At 43.2% G+C, this 23,646-nt stretch overlaps 1 protein-coding gene across 1 annotated transcript in view; it reads right to left on the bottom strand.

Annotated features, from left to right (window-relative positions):
• The window catches only part of LOC124037064 (glypican-5-like), a 136,029-nt gene that overhangs the window by 26,133 nt on the left and 86,250 nt on the right, over positions 1-23,646 (bottom strand). Inside the window, exon 8 of the mRNA XM_046351698.1 lies at positions 17,763-17,894. Within this exon, the coding sequence (XP_046207654.1) occupies positions 17,763-17,894 (132 nt within the window). The remainder of the gene's footprint in view (positions 1-17,762; positions 17,895-23,646) is intronic.

Raw genomic sequence — 23,646 nt, 5'->3', positions numbered from 1 at the left:
TACACTCCAAATGTAGACACACACACAATGCTGTTGTAAAGACAATGTGTCAGAATGAAATAGTGTTGTGCGTTGTAAAGGTACATGCAAATATATATGTTTTTTAATCTAAGAGACAGGGCATGTTCATCCACTATGTTTAACGTTGAGGAAAACAGTACATTACACATCTTCCCTCACTGTCCTGTCAGTAGGGTTACAAATATCACAGAGATCGACCCCTAATACACCAATCAATATCAATTACATCCTCCATCACACCTTCACTTCAACACCTATTTCCAGACAAACATATATCAAAACAAGGCTGCACAGAGAGTGAGTGTGTGTGCGTGTGCGTGTGCTTGTGCGTGTGCGGCGTGCGTGCGTGCGTGCGTGCGTGCGTGCGTGCGTGCGTGCGTGCGTGCGTGCGTGCGTGCGTGCGTGTGTGCGTGCGTGTGTGTGTGTGTGTGTGTGTGTGTGTGTGTGTGCTCGCTCCCCACTAGGTGAACACAGAGAGGTGTTTGACCTTAAAACAAGCCAGTTGACCTTCCCCTGTATGGTCTATACTTATCTGAGGCTTAACTGGCTGAATAACAATGAACATTCATTTACGCAGCCCTGCAATGAAACAGAACATATCCTACAACCACACACATCCATACATACTGTATGGACCTGAACATGTAGCGCATGGTCAGAATCAAACTGTTTCTGTCTCTCACACCCCATCTGGCACGCACACACACGCGCACACACACGCATACACACACACACACACACACACACACACACACACACACACACACACACACACACACACACACACACACACACACACACACACACACACACACACACACACACACACACACACACACACACACACACACACACACAAATACTGGCAGTGCAGGGAAGGGTTTTGTTACACTGAGATGCAGATCACACCCTCAGCAACTACTTATCAGGCTCTGGAGCTGAACAATCGCATAGAGTTACAGATTGAGTATGGAATCAGAGGGAGGAGCCAGGAGAAAGACTCACATAGGCATTACCAGCATTATAGGGTTTATTATTCTAGCCTCTAACCACACATCACTCTTTATCAAACAAATGATATGAATTTCTCTCCTGATGATTCACCTTCATCAAGGTGAAACACTGGCCACTGGCTTAATTTATACAATCATCCACTAGCAGTTGTATAAACACACTCAATGCTCTATTTACCATAGAGTAATGGAACATCTGAACTACTACAGTATAAAATGAAGATCATTCCCAATTAAGAAAGGCCATCCTCACCCATCCTCACCCATTCTTGCATCTGTAAAAACTCCAACATAAATCTCAGCTAAAATCCTCACCACCAACCACAAACCGATCTACCAGTCATATGTTGCACAAACAACCAATTGATTTGTACATCAATTGATAAAAAATTAGGGATGTGACAAATGGACAATTTGGTTTAACGTTTAAACAGCAAGAAAAAAAATAACACATCAATTTACAATGCAAAATAATGGTCCTATTGAGTAGCTTATGTCCGGGAAATGAAGTTACACTCTATCTACCACAACCCTTTACAGACATAGAACAGGCTGCACACAGAAGCTCAAGATTATTTGATTTACAGTTCTGGTCGCCTAGTGATGGAAATTAGTCCCGCTTCAGAAGCAACATTACAGACAAGTAAAATGCCATTCATATCTCCAGAGAAAGTTTTGTGTGGGCATTTAAAAAGCGGTAGTGTAGCCTACCCTAACAGAAAACAAACATGCCTTGGCCGAGGCGCTTTCAAGGGGCAACATTCCATTATATCTGAAAAGGGTAATCGATACAGACTACCCGCAGCCTACTGTAATATAATTTTATGAGACAAAAACATCCCCACCCACTCAGCAACGAAGAGTATCCCGTGATCGCAAGACTGGTCCGAAGATACCTCTTTATGCCTGCGCCATCTATCCCATGAATAAACTAGTATTCTACAGGCAACAGACCGAAGACTGAACACACTGGCACCATTAGCCAGGAAGGCCAGCGTGAGGGAGATAGAGGAGGTGCAGGCAGAACCGTGCACATATGTCTTTGTAATCTGCATCTCGCAATGCCTAACAAATTCACCAAAGTAGCCTAAAATGTGCCTCTTCCTCTCTGGTTTTATTTAAATTGCAGAACTTTCCCCAGGCCTTTATAGTCTACCATGTAGTTAGGCTATAACACGGGAAGCAATATGTTTAGTAATAACTGCACTGTGATGTTAATTATGTGGGGAAAACATTGTTTTTCGATTAGGGATTTTTCTTAACGTTAAGAATCCCAACTTAGTTTAAACATTTTAATGTTTATACGTTCACACCCCTAATACAAATCCTTTTGAGATGTTTGAGTCTGTATCTTGTGAGTTGGAGCATATGCATCGAGTCAGTGTGTGGGCAGAAGGCTCAATTATAGATGAGTAGTACCAGTTAGAGAGAGCACAGTGAATCATTCTTTAATGAGGGTTATTTCCCATCCCCTGGGGTGCCATAGGACAGGGTTTCCCAACCCTCTCCTTGGGCCCTCCCAGACGTTTCACATTTTTTGTTTTAACCCTAAACTGGCACAACTGATTAAATTAATCAAAGGCTTAATGATTACTTGACGAATTGAATCAGGTGTATGTAGTCCGTGTGTGTGTGTGTGTGTGTGTGTGTGTGTGTGTGTGTGTGTGTGTGTGTGTGTGTGTGTGTGTGTGTGTGTGTGTGTGTGTGTGTGTGTGTGTGTGTGTGTGTGTGTGTGTGTGTGTGTGTGTGTGTGTGTGTGTGGGGGGGGGTAGACTCCAGTGCGTGTGACTAGAGACGGTGCAAATAAAAAGGGGGTCAATGCAAATAGTCAGAGTAGCCACTTGATTAACTTTCAGCAGTCTTATGGCTTGGGGGAAGAAGCTGTTAAGGGGCCTTTTGGTCAAAGACTCCGGTACTGCTTGCCATGCGGTAGCAGAGAAAACAGTCTATAACTTGGGTGGCTGGAGTCTGACAATTTCTAGGGCCTTCCTTTTTCACCGCCTCATATATAGAGGTCCTGGATAGCAGGGAGCTCGGCCCCAGTGATGTACTGGGCCGTATGTACTATTCTCTCTAGTGCATTACGGTCGGATGCCAAGCATTTGCCATACCAAGCGGTGATGCAGCCAGTTTAGATGCTCTCAATGGTGCAGCTGAATAACTATGAGGATCTGAGGGCTCATGCCAAATTTTTTCAGTCACCTGAGGGGGAAGAGGCGTTTTCGTGCCCTCTTCATGACTGTGTCGGTGTGTTTGGACAATGATAGGTCCTTCATGATGTGGACACCGAGGAACTTGAAGCTCTCGATCCGATCCACTACAGCCACGTTTATGTAAATATTGGCATGGTTGGCCCTCCATTTCCTGTAGTCCACAATCAGCTCCTTTGTCTTGCTGATAGTCGAGGGAGAGACTATTGTCCTGGCACCACACTGCCAGGTCACTGACCTCCTCCCTATAGGATTTCTCATCATCGTCGGTGATCAGGCCTAGCACTGTCATGTCGTCGGCAAACTTAATGATGGTGTTGTCATCCGTGGCCAAGCAGTCGTGGGTGAAAATGGAGTACAGGACGGGACTAAGCACGCACCCCTGAAGGGCCCACATGTTGAGGGTCAGTGTGGCAGATGTGTTGTTACCTAACCTCACCCCCTGGGGGACGCCGTTAGGAAGTCCAGGATCCAGTTGCAGAGTAAGGTGTTCAGTCCCAGGGTCCTTAGCTTAGTGATGAGCTTGGAGAGCACTATGGTGTTGCACATGCTCAACTTCAAATAAATGCAAACAATGTATCTGTTGGAACAAGGCTTAGGGTTTAGGCTACACGTCGCCCCAGGTATGAATGTTAAAGCTTCATCCAGTGATGAAGGAAATCTCCAAGCTCATCTACTGTAGCCTGCGTATGTCACCAGTGTCATAGTTACTGAGAGGAAAATATATGGCGTAAACATGGCAAAAGGATCCATCTAATACAAGGAAATGCCCTGCTAAACGATGTCCCTTAATTGCAATGATATCCTTTCCCTTAATTGCAATCCTCCTTTCAACCTTATCAGCTCCGCGACAGGCAGTGATGGCTGCTCTCAGTCACCATGTCACAAACAAGGATCAGCCCATGGATGGATGGAAGACACATCATAGTGAATAGAGGTAGAGAGCAACTGGTTGAAGGAAGGACTGATTGAAAAGAACAACAGGCTTGTTCACAATACATACAGATGATTAAATCCAATCAAAGTGAATCTTCAGGAGCGTTTAGATCACAGTATAACTAATGTTCCTAAACACTCAAATCCAATGCAGATTTCAATAGAAGACAGATTTCAACAGAACCACAGCTGCAGTCACTGTCCGGCTAGCACATTTACGCTGTATAAAAGCAGGATTAAACCACTCGGGCCAGAGGAACACTGGTGTTGGCAGTGACAAACAGACCCAGTGCCATTGACCCTGAATGTGAACAGTGAGCACACGGCATTGGGCCAGGGGTCTGCTCTGTTCTGCTCTGCCCAGCTCAGCTGCTCTCCCTCTCTCTCCTGGGGCTAGCTGGCCAACACAGCAACGGATATTACCAGCCAAGCACTTTCATTTCCCCTGGCCTACCCCTTTATCCATGGGATTTGCCTGGAAGACCAGTGGATGAACAGGGTCGGAGAGGGAGCACAACATGGCTGCTTCTGCGCGCTTATCAAATCAAATGTTATATATCACATGCGCCGAATACAACGGGTTTCGACTTTACCATGAAATACTTACCTATGAGCCCATAACCAACAATGCAGAGTTAAAAAGTAAGAAAACATTTGCAAATAAGAACAAAAAAGGAAATAGTAACACAATAAAATAACAATAACAAGGCTATATACGTGGAGTACCCGTACTGAGTCAATGTGCAGGGGTACGAGGTAGTTGAGGTAATATGTACATGTAGGTTGGGATAAAGGTGACTAGGCAATCAGGATAGATAATAAGCAGAGCAGCAGCAAAGAATGTGAAGAGTGTGAAAGTGTGTCTATGTGGGAGTGTGTGGCATCAATATGCGTGTGAGTGTGTGTCTGTGTGGGGCATCAATGTGTGTGTGTGTGTGTGTGTGTGTGTGTGTGTGTGTGTGTGTGTGTGTGTGTGTGTGTGTGTGTGTGTGTGTGTGTGTGTGTGTGTGTGTGTGTGTGTGTGTGTGTGTGTGTGTGTGTGTGTGTGTGTGTGTGTGTGTGTGTGTGTGTGTGTGTGTGTGTGTGTGTGTGTCCAGTGAGTGCAAGGGGGGTCAAATAGTCCGGGTAGCCATTTCATGAACTGTTCAGCAGCCTTATGGCTTGGGGGTCGAAGGGTGTAGAAGCCAGCAGATGTGTGCATGGAAACACACTGAGAGAAACAGAAACAGACTTTCAAACCAGAACAACGCAGGACCAAACACAACCTTCAGTTGTACATGAGATACTGCTCCTGTTTCATCTAACTACAGTTGATTGATTGATCTGCTTTACCAAAAGTGCTGTGTGCATTGTTCACCATTAACATAACTCTACACAAGGAGCTTTGTTATAAGGAAACACTGCTCTAATGTACTGCATTCCTGAGGAAGGGGCTCAAATATGTCAACGACCATGCTTTACAAACACACAAGGTGAGGCTTATGTCTGACTGCTCTGATGGGTTTAGTCAAGCAGAGTGCTGACTTCCCATTTCCTCATCCCATTGCAAATGGGGCGGGGTACCTAATGCTTGGTATACTCAGTGTATGTGCATTTTTTATTCCATGTTTATTAAATAATCAACTTCTCTGTGAATGGGAGCAAATAACCAATCAAAATGGACATGCACATCAGCATCTTTAGCGTGGCGAAGAATATCATTTGGCAGGGATTGCACATTTGGCTGGTCTGTTGCTTTTTACGGCCGCCACATTAACAAAAGCGTCAGCCTCAGCCTCACATCACGTTGGGAGAATGATATGCCATAAAATGAGTTCATTTCCTCCGCGGCCTTCATAAGCAGACATTTACATCTCTGAAATTGAAGCTTTGAGAGAAAGGAGTTGCATGAAAGGGATCTGGTGGTACTGAGACAACATCAGAAAGTGCTAGTTCAGTGTAGAATATTGATCTTGCATCATTGTGTCTAGGAGACAGAGAAACAGAGTAGAGGATAGATTAAGGCAATGTAAAATATCTTCTTTACACAATGAAACAGCCATTTAGCCTACTGGTCAAAAGGTCATCAATCATTTCTCAATCCATCAAAACTCCAAACAAATTACAGATGTACACATCAATATTTACTATTGAGTTTAAAAATTTGCTCACACGCTTACATGAAAAATAACAAAATGATATGTTTCTACAACTCCCCGAGGTCTTATTCCTCAGTGTCACTAAGATGAATGACGTCCCGCTGTAAATGAAATACCTTTTCTAAAACATAGCTAGTGAAGACATTGGGTCAGGTAATGTGGGTAATGAGAGTTATGACTGATTGGGCTGTTTGACTATTTGCTTCAGTTTGCATTCTCTTTGTTGTCTCGTCCTTGAACAAGACCCCGGGGACCGCGGACCACCTGGTATCCATGGCAACAGAGATTGTCCCTGGGAAAACTCGGATCATTCCTCTCCTGGAGCAGTGCATTTTGGGAATTATGGAGCGGAGGAAATATTCCATTTCTCTGCGACGTTCATAATTACATTAGCGTGATTGACAGTGTGAAGGGCAGGTCTGCCTTAGCAAAGGGACTTATTTGAGATGAGAAAATCAATTTAGAATCCTAAAAAATGTCAAAAGGAAAAGATAAATATTAAATCCCTGCCTCTCTGAGGGAAAACCTTGTCCAAACAGACCAGGGGCTGGCCTTCCATCTGGACTTCAATAATTGTATAAGTAAAGAAAACATTCCTTTGATATTGAGAAACACATTATGAAAGCAGCAGATTGCTCCCGAACTGCCTCAGACGGATCTAGTGAATTCATAACACATTAGATTAGATCTCACCACCAAGCAGCCTGCATCAGCCTGCTTCCTCCATCATAGATCAAAGAGGTCAGTGTTTCGGAGAGATGACAGTGGCCCAAGTCCCACCAAATAATGGCCTCACCTGCCCTTCTTGAAAGAAAACACCACTGCACCACAGCTGAAGAGCAACCTACGGTACAAATTCAACACAACCAAGCAATAATTCATCATAGCACAACTATCAGAACATCATGGGCCAGGCCAATCTGAGACATAGAAGGTATCATTGTGGGATTACGAGAAAACTGTCAATCTTGCTCAGAAAATAAAGACAGATACACAGTAGACGACAGAGAGAAAGAGAGAGATAGAGGGAGAGCAGTACTCTGTGATTCTGTCATGTTTTGTCTTATATTGTCTTGTCATTTTGCTTTTCCTTCTGTTCGTTTTCCCCCTGCTGGTCTTTTTAGGTTCGTTCCCCTTTTTCTCTCTCCCTCTCTCTCTCTCTTCTCTCTATCGTTCCGTTCCTGCTCCCAGCTGTTCCTATTCCCCTAATCAATCATTTAGTCTTCCCACACCTGTTCCCTATCTTTTCCCCTGATTAGAGTCCCTATTTCTCCCCTTGTTTTCCGTTTCTGTCCTGTCGGATCCTTGTATATTGTTCACCGTGCTGTGTCTTTGTATCGCCCTGTCGTGTCGTGTTTCCCTCAGATGCTGCGTGGTGAGCAGGTGTCTGAGTCTGCTACGGTCAAGTGCCTTCCCGAGGCAACCTGCAGTTTATTATCGAGTCTCCAGTCAGTTCTCGTGATTACGAGTGGAATTGTTTTTTATGCTTTATTTACCGCTCCGATTTGTCTAGGAGTATTGCTATTTCCTTAAACTGGATTAAAGACTCTGTTTTCGCCAAGTCGCTTTTGGGTCCTCATTCACCTGCATAACAGATTCACTATCCTCTAACATCCTGACCCAGAGTGAAGCAGCACTGCCCTGACATAGATCACTGACACATGTCATCAGCAATCCTTTTACTGTGCGGATCATGGAAAGTAACTCAATGACATAGGCATAGTGCAAAATGGAAGCTTTACTTAAGCAATAAGGCACCAGACGGGGCTATATAATGAATACAGTCACAGGTAAATGGTGTTGTTTGACCCGACGTGAAGCAGTGAGCCAATCAACCCATTTACCTGTGACTGTATTCATTATATAGTACTGACTTGTGTGCCTTATCGCTTTTATAAAATGGTTACCAAGTAAATTCATAAAATTGAATTTGTCCACCAGAAGATATACAGTAGTCCAGTCTTAAATCTGTCCGTTAGTTCTTTTGGGCTTGTTTTATTTTTAGCTTTTTTTTCAATTGGCGCTTACTTGGATATATCCCTAATAATGACGTTGATGCATGATTTTGCCTGGCTAAGAAAAAGTATTGTCTGTACACCATTCACTCTATCTATGGTAGCCAACAGGGAAGTTTTATATTAACGCCTGCTGTTACAAACCAAATGTTAGCCTAGAAAGCAAGGTCATGGCTAGAAGGGATCCAGTTTTGGTCAAATTAATGTCAGATCAGATTTTTCATAGCAGGTTAGGTGAATTTACGCAGAAGGTTAGGACTACTAGTCCTACCTGTACATCTGTTTCTACCATATTCCCCTGTTCTCTCTGTCTAACCATTAGTCTCTACCCTACTCTTCCCTCAGCAGATGGAGATGAGGAGAGAGAGGAGATAAGAGAGAGAGAGAAGAGAGAGGAGAAAGAGCGGGAGAGGAAAATGGGTAAATCCTCCTGAGCTCTCAGGATGACCGTTCCCTGCAGCTACTTCCCTGGCACAGAACAGAATGAGGCAGCTGTGCTCCCAAAACCATCAGGAATTTACTTGGAACCGGCTCCATTTTGAGTGTGTGTGTGTGTGGGGGTGGGGGGGGGGGACATTGTGGGGACACGCACACACATTCCGTTATATGCTCACACACTCATTCAGAATGTGACAACAATTTATGGGAATCTGTCTACAGCACGTACCAGCTGTATTAAAATCTAACCTTTGGCTTTGATTGAGTGCAGCAGAGCAAAGTAGTGAAACACTCGACTCTTGCTTATCAGCAGTCACTGAGATAAACCTCATTAGGAAAATCAGCTTCCAGGGTTTAAGCTATTGGAAATCAGCTTCCAGGGACTAAGCTATGGGAAAGGAGTGTGATCAGTGCTCGCTAAGTGTTGTATGAGTCACACTAGGCCACAATCCATTCTCATGAATGATCATTTAATTCTTATTCAACTATAATTTCCACAGTTCAACTACAATGAACAAAAATATAAACGCAACATGTAAAGTGTTGGTCCCATGTTTCATGAGCTGAAATATAAGAACCAGAAATGTTCAATACGCACAAAAAGCTTATTTCCCTCAAATTGTGTGGCCTAATTTCTTTACATTCCTGTTAGTGAGCATTTCTCCTTTGCCAAGATAATCCATCCACCTGACCGTTGTGGCTTATCAAGAAGCTGAATAAACAGCATGATCATTACACAGGTGCACCTTGTGCTGGGGGGAATAAAAGGCCACTCTACAATATGCATAACACAATGCCACAGATGTCTCAGATTTTGAGGGAGCATGCAATTGGCATGCTGACTGCAGGAATGTGCACCAGAGCTTTTGCCAGATAATGTAATGTTAATTTCTCTACCATAAGCTGCCTCAAATGTCGTTTTAGAGAATTTGGCAGAACATCCAACCGGTCTCACAACCACAGACCATGTGTATGGCATCGTGTGGGCGAGCGGTTTGCTGATATCAACATTGTGAACAGAGTGCACCATGGTGGCAGTGGGGTTATAGTATGGGCAGGCATAAGCTACTGACAACGAACACAATTGCATTTTATAGATTGGCAATTTGAATGCAGAAAAATACCATGACGAGTTCCTGAGGCCCGTTTTTTTTAAAGGAATCTGTGACCAGGAGAGAGGAAAGGACGGAACCATTTTGATAGAACAAGCCATTGATAATACTACGGGCAATTATCAGCACAAAATGTAGTCATTGAGAGAGCATGCCCCACAAACCGGGAACATTCCCAGAACATTAGGTAAGATTCCCAATCATTTGTATTTAGGGTTTTATTTAACATTAGGATGATAACATCCCAAAAATACTTAAATACATATCATTTTATGAAATATCCTAGCAATGTTCATCTAACATTCACTAAAATGTGCAACAAACACCACAGATCATTCCCCAAAGGTTCTCATTAGGTTTCCAGGTAATGTAATAATACAATGTGCCAGTAATGTTTCCCCAGCAAAACAATATTGGTTCTGTGTAGGGATGCAAAATATATCGACGAACATATCGGAATCGGACGATATTAGCTAAAAATGCCAACATCGGTATCAGCCAGATGTCTAGTTTAACGGCAATGTTAAAAACCGATGTCAAAGCGACCGTGCATACCTATATACCGTAGGTACATGACGTAATGATGCCACGTAAAATTTGCAACACAGCATTCCCTAACCTAGCTCACAATGTCTGCTGTGTGGTCGAGCCGGCATTTGGAAGAGTAAGAACATTTCAGCGAGACAACTCAAAGGCGAAATCCATTAAAGCCAAGATAATGGAATTCATTGCCCTTTCCAATCAACCGTTCTCTCTCGTTGGTGCTGTTGGCTTTCGCTGACTGGTCGAGCATCGGTACACACTACCTGAGTTGCACAGTAATAGCGTCACTGCTGTTAGCTTCACAACATCAAATCAAATCAAATCTTATTTGTCACATACACATGGTTAGCAGATGTTAGTGCGAGTGTAGCGAAATGCTTGTGCTTCTAGTTCCGACAATGCAGTAATAACCAACAAGTAATCGAGCTAACAATTCCAAAACTACTACCTTATAGACACAAGTGTAAGGGGATAAAGAATACGTACATAAAGATATATGAATGAGTGATAGTACAGAGCGGCACAGGCAAGATACAGTAGATGGTATTGAGTGCAGTATATACATATGAGATGAGTATGTAAACAAAGTGGCATAGTTAAAGTGGCTAGTGATACATGTATTACATAAGGATGCAGTAGATGATATAGAGTACAGTATATACGTATGCATATGAGATGAATAATGTAGGGTATGTAACATTATATTAGGTAGCATTGTTTAAAGTGGCTAGTGATATATTTTACATAATTTCCCATCAATTCCCATTATTAAAGTGGCTGGAGTTGAGTCAGTGTCAGTGTCAGTGTGTTGGCAGCAGCCACTCAATGTTAGTGGTGGCTGTTTAACAGTCTGCTGGCCTTAAGATAGAAGCTGTTTTTCAGTCTCTCGGTCCCAGCTTTGATGCACCTGTACTGACCTCGCCTTCTGGATGATAGCGGGGTGAACAGGCAGTGGCTCGGGTGGTTGTTGTCCTTGATGATCTTTATGGCCTTCCTGTAACATCGGGGGGTGTAGGTGTCCTGGAGGGCAGGTCGTTTGCCCTTGGTGATGCGTTGTGCAGACCTCACTACCCTCTGGAGAGCCTTACGGTTGTGGGCGGAGCAGTACAAGGTGGTGATACATCCCGACAGGATGCTATCGATTGTGCATCTGTAGAAGTTTGTGAGTGCTTTTGGTGACAAACCGAATTTCTTCAGCCTCCTGAGGTTCAAGAGGCGCTACTGTGCCTTCTTCACGATGCTGTCTGTGTGGGTGGACCAATTCAGTTTGTCTGTGATGGGTACGCCGAGGAACTTAAAACTTACTACCCTCTCCACTACTGTTCCATCGATGTGGATAGGGGGGTGTTCCCTCTGCTGTTTCCTGAAGTCCACAATCATCTCCTTAGTTTTGTTGACGTTGAGTGTGAGGTTATTTTCCTGACACGACACTCCGAGGGCCCTCACCTCCTCCCTGTAGGCCGTCTCGTCGTTGTTGGTAATCAAGCCTACCACTGTTGTGTCGTCCGCAAACTTGATGATTGAGTTGGAGGCATGCATGGCCACGCAGTCGTGGGTGAACAGGGAGTACAGGAGAGGGCTCAGAACGCACCCTTGTGGGGCCCCAGTGTTGAGGATCAGCGGGATGGAGATGTTGTTGCCTACCCTCACCACCTGGGGGCGGCCCGTCAGGAAGTCCAGTACCCAGTTGCACAGGTTGGGGTCGAGACCCAGGGTCTCAAGCTTGATGACGAGCTTGGAGGGCACTATGGTGTTAAATGCCGAGCTGTAGTCGATGAACAGTATTCTCACATAGGTATTCCTCTTGTCAAGATGGGTTAGGGCAGTGTGCAGTGTGGTTGAGATTGCATCGTCTGTGGACCTATTTGGGCGGTAAGCAAATTGGAGTGGGTCTAGGGTGTCAGGTAGGATGGAGGTGATATGGTCCTTGACTAGTCTCTCAAAGCACTTCATGATGACGGAAGTGAGTGCTACGGGGCGGTAGTCGTTTAGCTCAGTTACCTTAGCTTTCTTGGGAACAGGAACAATGGTGGCCCTCTTGAAGCATGTGGGAACAACAGAGTGGGATAGGGATTGATTGAATATGTCTGTAAACACACCAGCCAGCTGGTCTGCGCATGCTCTGAGGGCACGGCTGGGGATGCCGTCTGGGCCTGAAGCCTTGCGAGGGTTGACATGTTTAAATGTTTTAGTTGCGGGCAGTGTCAGTGGCACTGTATTGTTCTCAAAGCGGGCAAAAAAGTGATTGAGTCTGCCTGGAAGCAAGACATCCTGGTCCGTGACGGTGCTGGTTTTCTTTTTGTAATCCATGATTGACTGTAGACCCTGCCACATACCTCTTGTGTCTGAGCCGTTGAATTGAGATTCTACTTTGTCTCTATACTGACGCTTGGCTTGTTTGATTGCTTTGCGGAGGGAATAGTTACACTGTTTGTATTCGGTCATGTTTCCAGTCACCTTGCCCTGATTAAAAGCAGTGGTTCGCGCTTTCAGTTTCACGCGAATGCTGCCATCAATCCACGGTTTCTGGTTTGGGAATGTTGTAATCGTTGCTATGGGAACGACATCTTCAACGCACGTTCTAATGAACTCGCACACCGAATCAGCGTATTCGTCAATGTTGTCGTCTGACGCAATACGGAACATATCCCAGTCCACGTGATGGAAGCAGTCTTGGAGTGTGGAATCAGATTGGTCGGACCAGCGTTGAACAGACCTCAGCACGGGAGCTTCTTGTTTTAGTTTCTGTCTGTAGGCAGGGATCAACAAAATGGAGTCGTGGTCAGCTTTTCCGAAAGGAGGGCGGGGCAGGGCCTTATATGCGTCGTGGAAGTTGGAATAGCAATGATCCAAGGTTTTTCCAGCACTGGTTGCATAATCGATATGCTGATAAAATTTAGGGAGTCTTGTTTTCAGATTAGCCTTGTTAAGATCCCCAGCTACAATGAATGCAGCCTCCGGATATATGGATTCCAGTTTGCAAAGAGTCAAATAAAGTTCCTTTTAGAGCCATCGATGTGTCTGCTTGGGGGGGAATATATACGGCTGTGATTGTAATCGAAGAGAATTCCCTTGGTAGATAATGCGGTCTACATTTGATTGTGAGGAATTCTAAATCAGGTGAACAGAAGGACTTGAGTTCCTGTATGTTGTTGTGGCCACACCACGTCACGTTAACCATAAAGCATACACCCCCCGCCCCTCTTCTTACCAGAAAGATGTTTGTTTCTGTCGGCGCGATGCGTGGAGAAACCAGCTAGCTGCACCGTCTCCGATAGCATCTCTCCAGTGAGCCATGTTTCCGTGAAGCAAAGAACGTTACAGTCTCTGATGTCCCTCTGGAATGCTACCCTTGCTCGTATTTCATCAACCTTGTTGTCAAGAGACTGGACATTGGCGAGGAGAATGCTAGGGAGTGGTGCACGATGTGCCCGTCTCCGGAGTCTGACCAGAAGACCGCTTCATTTTCCCCTTTTTCGAAGTCGTTTTTTGGGGTCGCCGGCTGGGATCCATTCCGTTGTCCTGGGTGAAAGGCAGAACACAGGATCCGCTTCGCAAAAGTCATATTCTTGGTCGTACTGATGGTGAGTTGACGCTGCTCTTATGTTCAGTAGTTCTTCTCGACTGTATGTAATGAAACCTAAGAAGACCTGGGGTACCAATGTAAGAAATAACACGTAAAAAAAACAAAAAAACTGCATAGTTTCCTAGGAACGTGAAGCGAGACGGCCATCTCTGTCGGCGCCGGAATTGTCATCAACATACATACTATGGAATGCTGTTTGGGTCTTTGCATGTCAAAAAAAATACAGTAGCACTGTCAAAGCTGCACAAAAAAAGTCTGCAAACAAGCAAACACCCGCCACGAACAATGTGTTTAGAATACTGCATTGGTAATAAAGCATAATTTGGTCGACCTCAACTCCTGGGGTAGCTAGCTTTAGCTTGGTACCTAGCTAACATGAATACAACCAGCCTGAAAACAATGACCAGTAGAAACTGCAGTAATTTTCATTATTCTTAGCAATAATTTAGGAATCGTTGTAAGGAAATATCAGCTAGGTTGCCACTTGTTGTTCGCCTATTGAAATTGGCGAAATAAGTGAAAGTTTGGCGACTTCAATTCATGAAAATAAATAGCTAGCCAGCTACTTAACCCTTTTGCTCAAAGCTAACATTATAAGCAGCCAGCTAGCTTCATCTGGCTAGTGAGGCTCCTCCGGACCGGGTTATGTGTTGTGAAGCTAGGCACAATAAGGATTGTGCACAATAGTGGAATTTGCGGTTTGCCTTCAAAATAAAAGTATGTAATTGACAGTGATGCAAATGAATACAAATAGTATAATTATGCCACACTTTTATTTTGAAGGCTAACCGCAAAGTTCACTGTTGTGGCTAATCCTTATTGTGGCTAACTTCACATAGATGGGTCCGACCACATTAATCAAATAAGAACTCTTATAAATTAGGGATATTTTAGATGATGACACCAAGCTATATAGTTAGCTAGCTATGTCATTTTTCTATATTTTTGGGGAAGAACATTGTTTGCATCCATGAGCTGGCTAGCTTTCTTTTATAACCACCACTGTAGGTGCACGAAGGCACCCACTCCCTCACTAGCTTTAAATTAAGCACCAGCTGTCAGAGCAGCTCACAGATCACTGCACCTGTACATAGCCCATCTGTAAACAGCCCATCTACCTACCTACCTCATCCCCCATACTGTATTTATTTATTTATCTTGCTCCTTTGCACCCCAGTATCTCTACATTGCACATTCATCTTCTGCACATCTACCATTCCAGTGTTTAATTGCTATATAATTACTTCGCCACCATGGCCTATTTATTGTCTTATCTTACCTCATTTGCACTCACTGTAAATAGACTTTTTGTTTTCTTTTGTTCTACCTAATTATTGACTATGTTTTGTTTATTCCATGTGTAACTCTGTGTTGTTGTATGTGTCGAATTGCTATGCTTTATCTTGTCCAGGTCGCAGTTGCAAATGAGAACTTGTTCTCAACTAGCCTACCTGGTTAAATAAAGGTGAAATAAAATGTTAAAAAATGTATTTTATTAAATGACAAATAAAAAAATGGTTTTCAGAAAGTTTTGCAAAGGCATAAAACATTTTTAAAAACAGTTACCTTATTTACGCAAGTATTCAGACCCTTTGCTATGAAACTCAAAATTGAGTTCAGGTGCATCCTGTTTCCATTCATCATCCTTGAGATGTTTCCCCAACCTGATTGGAGTCCACCTGTGGTAAATTTAATTGAATGGACATGATTTGGAAAGGTGATTTGGAAAGGCACACACCTGTCAACATAAGGTTCCACAGTTGCATATCAGAGCTAAAGTCAAGCCATGAGGTTGAAGGAATTGTCCATAGAGCTCCGAGACAGGACTGTGTCGAGGTACAGATCTGAGGAAGGGTACCAAAACATTTCTGCAGCATTGAAGATCCCCAAGAACACAGTGGCCTCCATCATTCTTGGAACCACCAAGACTCTTTCTAGAGCTGGCTGTCTGGCCAAACTGAGCAATCGGGGTAGAAGGGCCTTAGTCAGGGAGGTGACCAAGAACCCAATGGTCACTGACAGAGCTATAGAGTTCCTCTGTGGAGATGGGAGAACCCTCCAGAAGGACAACCATCCCTGCAGCACTCCACCAATTAGGCCTTCATGGTAGAGTGATCAGACGGAAGCCACTCATCAGTAAAAGGCACATGACAGCCCGCTTGGAGTTTGCCAAAAAGCACCTAAAGGACTCTCAGACCATGAGACAATATTCTCTGATCTGATGAAACCAAGATTTGGCCTGAATGCCAAGCATCATATCAGGAGGAAACCTGGCACCATCTGTACCGTGAAGCATGGTGGTGGCAGCGTCATGCTGTAGGGATGTTTTTTAGCGGCAGGGACTGGGAGACTAGTCAGGATTGAGGCAAAGATGAACGGAGCAAAGTACAGAGAGATCCTTGATGAAAACCTGCTCCAGTGCACTCAGGACCTCAGACTGGGGTGAACATTCACATTCCAACAGGACAACGACCATAAGCACACAGCCAAGACAACGCAGGAGTGGTTTCGGGACAAGTCTCTGAATGTCCTTGAATGGCCCAGCCAGAGCCCAGACTGGAACCCGATCGAACATCTCTGGAGAGACCCGAAAATAGCTGTGCAGCAACACTCCCCATCTTATCAGACATAGCTTGAGAGGATCTGCAGAGAAGAATGGGAAAACTCCCCAAATACAGATGTGCCAAGCTTGTAGCGTCATACCAAAGAATACTCCATGCTATAATCGCTGCCAAAGGTGCTTCAACAAAGTAATGAGTAAAGGGTCTGCATACTTATGTCAATGTTACATTTCTGTTTTTTATTTTTAATACATTTGCAAAAATGACATAAAACCAGTTTTTGCTTTGTCATTATGGTGTATTGTGTGTAGATTGATTGGGGGGGAGGGGTTTAATCCATTTTAGAATAATGTTGTAACGTAACAAAATGTGAAAAAAGTCAAGGCATCTCATTACTTTCCAAAGGCACTGTACTGTACATGCTCCACAGATCTTAGAGCCACTGTCTAAACCATGGATCAATCCTTCTCTCCTCTCTCTCTCTTCTTGTTCTCTCTCTCATGATCTGAATAAGAGACTGCATAAACGAGCAATCTGCAATCAACTTCAAACTTTTTCACATCTATTCTGGTCAAGTTGCTTTTACAAAGACAGCTCTTACAAAGACAGAGTGAGAGTGTTTATGCGTCTGTGTATACAATAGTTAATCATTTGTATTGCAGTAGTGCTGGTGTACAGCCATGACATGAGCCAGTTATACCACAAAGCATTCAATTACAATTCGACTTGAAGTAATTTAAATATTCTACAACAAATCAAATCAAGCAGTATTCCACACTGTGGTTAAACCCACACGAGGCAGATATGTTTACTGATGACATGTCAATGAGATGACATACGACACTGACAGCTTTTGACAGCCTGTTCTAATTTCAATTTGCGTATAGCAGCATATAATGTCACGAGGGGGAGGGTATAGACATGGCTCCATCTGCGAGAGAGGAAAAGGTTGCTGACACAACCACAACATACTGTGTTGTAGTGAATAACCATCTAACTCGTGGCACAGACAGCTTTCAACATGAGTCTCAGACATCTGACACTAGCAGCAGTCTCATCTACAGGGGGTCTGATTGAGGTAGGAGAGAATATGTGGAGAGAGGGGAGGAATTATAGGCAGCTGAGGAAAAGGAGATGAGAGAGGAGTAAAAAAAGAAAAAAGGAATTAAAGAGGGGGTTTCTGACTCACTGGGAAAGTCTTCATCTCCAGATCCTTGACATCCGTCCTCATCGTCACACTCTCCGCTGGCCTCTTCTCTCGTCCCACTGCCCTTCTCCACCCACCCCCCCCCCATTCTGTCGTCCAGCCAATCTGCATTTCCTGCAACACACAGGTCAGAGGTCAAATGACGTCATCCTATCTGAAAATAAGCCACCACCAATTCTGCACTGCTCCACTTTTCAAGCAAAACAAAATAGACAGATGAATGCTATAGCACACAATACATATTTGGATACTCACACCGTTGTAAACAAGTTAATATTGACATAGGACATAACACGTGCATATTCATCAGTAATACAAAAAGCACTGTGTCAGGAAGTGTAGTAGTGTGAGTAGTGGAGGTCTCCAGCCCCCCCCCCCCCCAAACAAAATGTTAATGATGCGGAAACAAGAGGGGAAACCCCAATGATAACCTATCAGCACATTAGTAGACAGAGTTAAGATTTTCACTTGTATGTTTGTCCCTTTCCAGCATTATAACATCTGACCAGGCAGGTGGTCTAGTGGTTAGAGTGTTGGACTACTAACTGAAAGGTTGCAAGATCAAATCCTGAGCTGATAAGGTACAAATCTATCATTCTGCCCCTGAACAAGGCAGTTACCCCAATGTTCCTAGGCTGTCATTGAAAATAAGAACTTGTTAACTGACTTGCCTAGTTAAATAAAATAAAACATTTGTCCTATGGGAATATTTGCTTTTGCACAGATCAATATCACAAAAACAAACGAGGGCATTCTGTTGAACAAAAGGTAGCTGTAACGCTCGTCGTCGGTGGAAAGGAAGGAAGAATGGACCAAAGCGCAGTGTGGAAAGTGTTCATGACATTTATTTTCAAGAAACACTCAAACAAAAATAACAAAATTCAAACCGCGAACAGTTTGGTCAGGCACAAACACTAAACAGAAAATAACACCCCACAAAACCCAAACAGAGAATCACAACTTTTATATGATCCCCAATCAGAGACCACATTCGACAGCTGCCTCTGATTGGGACCACACTCTGCAAAACAACAAAGAAATAGAAAACATAGATTTTCCCACCCGAGTCACACCCTGACCTAACCAAACACAGAGAATAATACGGATCTCTAAGGTCAGAGCGTGACAGTAGCAATAAGCAACTATAGTCTCGTGTGTGTTGTTCCAAATGTTGGTTCATCTGACAAGTGAAACAAAATGAGGAAGAAAAAAGCATCAGCAACTACTGCACAACCACCAGAAAGGAAACTATGTGAAGAACCTGATAAGGTCCATCCAAAGGGAATGGGAATGGCATATCCAAGTATTATAAGAACAGAGCTGAATTTGCTTTTGTGGAAAGTGAATACTGGTACAGTTTAGGCTAAGCCTTCCGCCACAGAGGAATGGACGGTGTGTGGGCCAACAACTGTTTCAATTGATCACGGATCATAACTCATACAGCGACCAGTGATGTTTTGGGTTAGGGTGAAAACGCAAGGTTTATCTGATCTTCCATACCCTCAACATGCAAGGATTTATTGGATGAAGAGGCTGTAACATCAATAGTACTGTACTATATTCTATAGCACAGGGCACACTATTGATGTTGCTGCCTCTGGGGCAGTTACTACATCAGCAAGGCAGATTATGTTGCTGCCCTACTGGAGACAATGCAACACTTTTTTGCACTGTCTAAATATCACCAATACACTAGGGATTCCAATTTGATATGATTTAAAACTAATGCTGCTGGTTCAGTAGAATTAATTGTTTGGATTGACACTGTACAGTAGGCACATTTTATAAAAGTGCTTTGCATTTCCCATTGAGAGGAGGTAACTGATCATGGTCTACAGTCCACTTACTCATTAAGTAGAAGGTCCAATCTTACTGATTGCTGATACCACACAGGTTAAGTGATTAAGGGCCAGTTCATGTACCCCAAAGTATTCAACCTAGATGCCATTATTTTTCCTTCATCATGGACTAAACTAAACCCTGGCCCTCTGCCCCTTCCCTTCCCTGCCCCCACTTCAGCCTCTCAGAGTCCCACTACATTGAGACCCTGTGAGGTGTGATAAGCACATTAAACCTTTTATAATATAATTACATTTCCACAAATGAAAAGTCTAATTTAATAGCCATATTCATGAGTTCACGGAGAAAAACGATTGGCTGCAGTTAAACGTTGTGTGGAAAGATACTGTAGCTAGATTGTGGGGCATAAGGGCTAGAAGTGAAGGAGTTGAAAAAAGACAATTAAATGTCCCCAGCTGTGTCTATGGCCTAATCAACTCAGAAGGCTCATTAATTATATATAGCTTTAAATCAATTACATGTTGTGTAAGAGAGGAACCACGGCAACGTAGCTGCGACTGATTGACCTCTACCTGCAGAACCAGTCAAAAGTTTGAACACGCCTACTCATTTCAAGGTTTTTCTTTATTTTTAATATTTTCTACATTGTAGAATAATAGTGAAGACATCAAAACTATGAAATAACACATGGAATCACGTCGTAACAAAAAAGAGTTAAATAAATCGAAATATATTTTATATTCTTCAAAGTAGCCACCCTTGATAACAGCTTTGCACATTCTTGGCATCGTCTTTTTTTATTTATTTAAACTTTATTTAACTAGAAAAGTCAATTAAGAACAAATTCTTAGTTACAATGACGGCGTATCCCGGCCAAACCCTAATGACGCTGGGCCAATTGTGCGCCGCCCTATGGGACTCCCAATCATGGCCAGTTCTGATACAACCTGGAATCAAACCAGGGTCTGTAGTGATGCCTCTAGCACTGAGATGCAGTGCCTTAGACCACTGTGCCACTCGGGAGTCACTCTCTCAACCAGCTTCATGAGGTACTGTGGTGACCTGGAATGCATTTCAATTAACAGATGTGCCTTGTTGACTCCAACCCAAGTGTATGTAAACTTCCGACTTCAACTGTATTTTATATTCCTTAAAGTAGCCACCTTTGCCTTGACAGCTTTGCACATTATTTGGTATTCTCTCAACCAGATTCATGGGGTAGTCACCTGGAATGCATTTCAATTAACAGGTGTGCCTTGTTAAAAGTTAAATTGTGGAATTTCTTTCCTTCTTAATGAGTTTGAGCCAATCAGTTGTGTTGTGACAAAGTAGGGTGGTATACAGAAGACAGACCTATTTGGTAAAAGAACAAGTCCATATTATGGCAAGAACCGCTCAAATAAGGAAAGAAAAACGATAGTCCATCATTACTTTAAGGCATCAGCCAATGCGGGAAAATTTCAAGAACTTTGAAAGTTTCTTCAAGTGTAGTCTCAAAAACCATTAAGTGCTATGATGAAACTGGCTCCCATGAGGTCCACCAACAGGAAAGTAAGACCGAGAGTTACCTCTGCTGCAGAGGATAAGTTAGAGTTCCCAGCATCAGAAATTTCAGCCCAAATAAATGCTTCTGTAAGAACCGACGCTGGAGTAGACAAGCAGATACGGAGAGTGAGCATTTAATATAGCACAGACATGGAACAGGAAAGGAACAGCGTCAGAACCAGGAAACACAACGACATACGACAATTAATGCTGAAGCGGGGAACAGAGCTGGGGAACAGAGAGATATAGGGGAGGAAATAGCACAGGTGATTGAGTCTAGGTAAGTGCAATGAATCGCTGATGCGTGTGACGAGGGAAGCAGGTCTGCGTAATGATGGTGGCAGGAGTGCATAATATTGGGCAGCCTGGCACCCTAGAGCGCCATGAAAGGAAGGGCGGGAGCAGGCGTGACAGCTTCACTCAAGTAACAGACACATCTCAACGTTAACTGTTCAGAGGAGACTGTGCGAATCAGGCCTTCATTGTCATATTGCTGCAAAGAAACCACAACTAAAGGACACCAAAAAGAAGATAAGACATGCTTGGTCGAATAAACACAAGCAATGGACATTAGATGGGTGGAAATTTGAGATTTTTGGTTCCAACCGCTGTGTCTTTGTGAGATGCAGAGTAGGTGAACGGATGACCCCTCATGTGTAGTTCACACTGTGAAGCATGGAGGAGGAGGTGTGATGGTGTGGGGTGCTTTGCTGGTGACACTGTTAGTGATTTATTTAGAATTCAAGGCACACTTAACCAGCATAGCTACCACAGCATTCTGCAGCAATACACCATTCCATCTTCTTTGCACTTAGTGGGACTATCATTTGTTTTTCAACAAGACAATGACCCAACACACCTCTAGGCTGTGTAAGGGCTATTTGACCAAGAAGGAGAGTGATGGACTGCTGCATCAGATGACCTGGCCTCCACAATCACCCGACCTCAACCCAATTGAGATGGTTAGGGATGAGTTGGACCGCAGATTGAAGGAAAAGCAGCCAACACGTGCTCTACATATGTGGGAACTCCTTCAAGACTGTAAGAAAAACATTCCAAGTGAATTGGTTGAGAGAATGCCAATAGTTTGAAAAGCTTCCATCAAGGCAAATGGTGGCTACTTTAAAGAATCTCAAATATACCAAATATTTTGATTTGTTTAACACTTCCTTGGTTACTATAGTTTTGATGTCTTCACTATTATTGTACATTGTAGAATTAGTAGGTGTGTCCAAACTTTTGACTGGTACTGTAATGTTTACATACCCTACATTATTCATCTCATATGTATACGTATATACTGTACTCTATATCATCTACTGCATCCTTATGTATCACTAGCCACTTTAATTATGCCACTTTGTTTACATACTCATCTCATATGTATATACTGCACTCAATACCATCTACTGTATCTTGCCTATGCCGTTCTGTACCATCACTCATTCATATATCTTATGTACATATTCTTTATCCCCTTACACTTGTGTCTATAAGGTAGTAGTTTTGGAATTGTTAGCTAGATTACTTGTTGGTTATTACTGCATTGTCGGAACTAGAAGCACAAGCATTTCGCTACACTCGCACTAACATCTGCTAACCATGTGTATGTGACAAATAAGATTTGATTTGATTTGATTTGTATGTGGCTACATTCATATTTTACACTAACAAGTGATTGTCTTTTTCGAATAGTATATTCATTTGTACTGCTCTGTTGGAAATCACTCTGAAAATCTGAATGTGAGCATATTGTATTGTCTTGGAGTGTCATTGAAAAGGTCTGGAAAACACAAAAGAGCTGGATCTGGGATCTTCTGAGGTGTCATTGCAATCGTATAGGCCTACAAATGTCTTATTCAATCGCTCTATACCTATATTTTCATATTTTTGCCTTTTCTCTAGTTTCATATTTTCTTGTTCAAACTTTACCTCTCTCCATATCATAATCTTCTGGTTTTATTATAATTACATGTTTAATGTCTCCTTTCAAATGAATATTGTATGATACCCACTGGGACAATTGGTACTAGTACTAGGCCGTGTAATAACACATGAGCAGGCTGTACTTTACTTTACACTGCGCTGTGTGTTCACATAGAATCACATCAGCATCAAACGTGCTAATTGCATGACAGCAATTGTGTGTGTGTGTGTGTGTGTGTGTGTGTGTGTGTGTGTGTGTGTGTGTGTGTGTGTGTGTGTGTGTGTGTGTGTGTGTGTGTGTGTGTGTGTGTGTGTGTGTGTGTGTGTGTGTGTGTGTGTGTGTGTGTGTGTGTGTGTGTGTGTGTGTGTGTGTGTGTGTGTGTGTGTGTGTGTGTGTGTGTGTGTGTGTGTGTGTGTGTGTGTGTGTGATTGTACACATCTATATGGTGATTATACCCATCTATATGTGTGTGTCTGGAGAACATTAAGCCTTTACGGTACCATTAATTGGCTTCCTGTGTTTGTGATTGCTTCTTAATTTGCTTTTTTTGTAGGATGGATGCTCTTCATAACAACAGTGTTAGCTCATTAAAAC

The sequence above is a fragment of the Oncorhynchus gorbuscha genome, linkage group LG06 (assembly GCF_021184085.1).
Source record: "Oncorhynchus gorbuscha isolate QuinsamMale2020 ecotype Even-year linkage group LG06, OgorEven_v1.0, whole genome shotgun sequence".
In the NCBI taxonomy this organism is placed as follows: Eukaryota; Metazoa; Chordata; class Actinopteri; order Salmoniformes; family Salmonidae; genus Oncorhynchus; species Oncorhynchus gorbuscha.
This window is presented reverse-complemented; position numbering and strand designations above follow the sequence as displayed.